This window comes from Pristiophorus japonicus, chromosome 9, assembly GCF_044704955.1.
Source record: "Pristiophorus japonicus isolate sPriJap1 chromosome 9, sPriJap1.hap1, whole genome shotgun sequence".
Classification (NCBI taxonomy): domain Eukaryota; kingdom Metazoa; phylum Chordata; class Chondrichthyes; family Pristiophoridae; genus Pristiophorus; species Pristiophorus japonicus.
In genome coordinates this window covers 163,803,502-163,807,193 of record NC_091985.1, presented here as the reverse complement: position 1 = coordinate 163,807,193, position 3,692 = coordinate 163,803,502, and the positions used below count along the sequence as shown (strand labels likewise).

The window sequence follows — 3,692 nt, the reverse complement described above, 5'->3', positions numbered from 1 at the left end:
TTCTCTGAACTTATTCATCAGTCTATTATGGGGACCTTATCGAAGGCCTTTTGAAAATCTAGATAAATTGCATCTACTGCATTACCATTTTCTACTCTCTCTGTTACCTCTTCAAAACTGCACGCAGTACTCCAGGTGCAGCCTCACCAATACGCTGTACAGTTGCAGCAGGACCTCCCTGCTTTTGTACTCCATCCCTCTCGCAATGAACTATATATAATATATATGATATAACTGAACCATATATACCCATATATATGATATAAATGAACCTTATATAATATATGATATAAATGAACTATATATGAGAACATAAGAACATAAGAATTAGGAACAGGGGTAGGCCATCTAGCCTCTCGAGCCTGCTCCGCCATTCAAAAAGATCATGGCTGATCTGGCCGTGGACTCAGCTCCACTTACCCGCCCGCTCCCTATAACCCTTAATTCCCTGATTGGTTAAAAATCTATCTAGCTGTGATTTGAATACATTCAATGAGCTAGCCTCAACTGCTTCCTTGGTCAGAGATTTCCACAGATTCACAACCTTCTGGGAGAAGAAATTCCTTCACAACTCGGTTTTAAATTGGCTCCCCGTATTTTGAGGCTGTGCCCCCTAGTTCTAGTCTCCCCAACCAGTGGAAACAACCTCTCTGCCTCTATCTTGTCCATCCCTTTCATTATTTTAAATGTTTCTATAAGATCACCCTTCATCCTTCTGAACTCCAACGAGTAAAGACCCAGTCTACTCAATCTATCATCATAAGGTAACCCCCTCATCTCCGGAATCAGCCTAGTGAATCGCCTCTGTACCCCCTCCAAAGCTAGTACATCCTTCCTTAAGTAAGGTGACCAAAATTGCACGCAGTACTCCAGGTGCAGCCTCACCAATACGCTGTACAGTTGCAGCAGGACCTCCCTGCTTTTGTACTCCATCCCTCTCGCAATGAAGGCCAACATTCCATTCGCCTTCCTGATTACCTGCTGCACCTGCAAACTAACTTTTTGGAGATTCATGCACAAGGACCCCCAGGTCCCTCTGCACTGCAGCATGTTGTAATTTCTCCCCATTCAAATAATATTCCCTTTTACTGTTTTTTTTTCCAAGGTGGATGACCTCACATTTTCCAACATTGTATTCCATCTGCCAAACCTTAGCCCATTCGCTTAACCTATCTAAATCTCTCTGCAGCCTCTCTGTGTCCTCTACACAACCCGCTTTCCCACTAATCTTTGTGTCATCTGCAAATGTTGTTACACTACACTCTGTCCCCTCTTTCAGGTCATCTTTACTAACCTTTTTCTCTTTACATATCTATAGGAGCTTTTGCAGTCCATCTTAATGTTCCCTGCAAGCTTCCTCTTGTACTCTATTTTCCCTGTCCTAATCAGACACTATGTGCATTGCTGTACAGACACTTTAACTCATTTTAATAGGATTTCCTCTCACTTTACATGTTACCATCTTTTTAGACTCCCATTCTATCACTCTATTTATTACACTGCCATTAATGTTCTCTCTTACTTTATTATTTCAAAAGTTCTTTTTTACTGTTTTGTTTATATTTAGGCTGTTTACTTTTATTGTAGATGCCTTCCACCATCTAAGTAGTTTCAGACCTTTGCCATCTCCCTAATTACCCTTTTAAAAGGAAAATTACTAATTATCTCGGAGAAAATAAGTAGAGCAGTCAATAGAGATATCAGAAAGATCATGCTTGACAAACCTTAATGCAGTTCTTTGAGGAGGTGACATATGTGCTGGATGGGGAAATGCAGTGGATGCAGTGTACATAGACCTTCAGAAAGCTGAGATAAGATGCCACACAGGAGGCTACTGGAGAAAACAAAGCTGTGTGGAATTAGCAGGAGGGAAGCAAACTGGTTAGAAGGGAAGAAACAGTGGGAGTTAAGGGCACCAGCATCATCACCTGTTTTACATTATCACACAAAGTCAGGATCTATCACATTATGATCCTCCCTGAACCCGTTTCTTCCATTCCTTCAAACCCCGCAGCATTCCTTCTGTGGAATTGGTAAGAAATGGAATTCCTGTCACTGGAATCTTTGCATTTATCTTATCTTAATAATAATCAGTTATCTAACTTAAGCATTGGATTCAGGACAAATTAAAATCCTCCCTTCTATCCTAAAATGTATATATTTTTTGCATCCTGGCAAATTCTGTTTTAAACTTCCTCCTGACTATAATGTGTAGATTCGAAGAATCTGATTCTCATTTTCAAAGCATTTGGATATGTTCCTTCAAGGGGAGTTGAGCTGGAAATGAACAATAATGTTGCCACTTGGTCCTGTTGTAAATTTGCCAGCTTTCCTCCCATCATTTAATGAAATTCAGGATGGCTGTAAAGGGATATTTCATTGTGTTCATCATTTCCTCCCTGAATTTGCTTTGTGTGACTGCATAAATAAATGTGTTGGTGCAGGAGCTCAGTAACTGAAGCATTGTTCCCATGAGGTCTGCCACGAGAAAAGGAGTTGTCCAAAATTCATGCATTGCAGTAATTCGCCTAATCGCTAGAACTACGACATTTGTCGTCCATAACAGGATAAAACTGCCCGATATGGTAAAGAGCAAAATGATGGATCTTCTTCGATTCTTCATTTCTGGATCATGCTGCTCTTCCCCGTTTCTCTGAGCCCTCAGTTTCCTGCGGGCTGCACTAGCCAGCAGGATGTGCCTGACGGTGACAGCATTGAGCAGCAGAATGAGCACGAAGGGGAGCAGTGGCGTTAAAATGCGAACACCCCAGTCGTAGGCTTGCCACACGGGTGAAGTGATGTATTCATATGATACCTTGCACCAGTAGGGTTCATACTTAAAATACCAGGGGATGTTGATTAACAAACTCAGCAGGCTCACCGTTGTGGTAACATAGGCTGCACTTTTCTCGGTGCAGTATTTTGTCTTCAGCTTCTGGCAGCAAATGGCCACCATACGGTCAAAGGTGAAGGCAATGGTGAGCCAGACAGAGCTATCTCTGGTCGTGTAACCAATGACATCTCTGATGTTACAGCCGGGTGCATAGTAGAAGAATACAATGTGTAGATAAAAGGTATTCAATTTGCCCAGTATAACGTGAATAATGATGACCAGTAGATCCGCCACAGCCATCGCCACCAGGTACAGAGTGACACCTTTGGTGAGACCACACCTCCCTCGCGATAGTGTCACAATTGCGACAAGGTTTGCTGTAAATTTTTAAAAAGAAAGTAACACAACATTTTACAGTGAGAAGCAGCAGAGATGTAAAGAGCAAGTACAGTAAATGTTAAACGTTGCACTTTTACTGAGGGTGCCAGTTACAGCAGTGACTACCCTTCAAAGGCACTTCATTGGCTGTAAAGCTCCAGGGAGTTCTCAAGGCCGCGATATAAATGCAATTTATTTCTTGTATATAATGAATTAGGTTATGTTAGCAAACATTTTAGAGGCATTGAAAGGATATCTTAGCACTTCGCTCCAATCATAGTAGAAAACTACATGCACTAATGTAGTGTATATACATTAAAAAATACAATGTATCCTCACAGTAGACTGGAAATAAATCGAACAGACCCTAGAACACAACAATTACATGGTTAGTTAGGATCCAATACATGCAGTAGTGATAACTTTAAGACATTGACTGAAGCACACTGACCCCAGTAAGACTGCGTATCTGAAGAGAGGC

At 41.4% G+C, this 3,692-nt stretch overlaps 1 protein-coding gene across 1 annotated transcript; it reads right to left on the bottom strand.

The window, feature by feature from the left end:
- Nucleotides 1–2,338: 2,338 nt before the first annotated feature.
- LOC139273957 (probable G-protein coupled receptor 139) lies at nt 2,339–3,133 on the bottom strand. The gene has a single exon (XM_070891029.1). The coding sequence runs from the start codon at nt 3,131–3,133 to the stop codon at nt 2,339–2,341; it is 795 nt and encodes a 264-aa protein (XP_070747130.1).
- Nucleotides 3,134–3,692: the final 559 nt, after the last annotated feature.

Bases quoted from the DNA above. Each gene is read 5' to 3' on its own strand.
- LOC139273957 (XM_070891029.1), bottom strand. From the start codon at position 3,133: ATGGCTGTGGCGGATCTACTGGTCATCATTATTCACGTTATACTGGGC.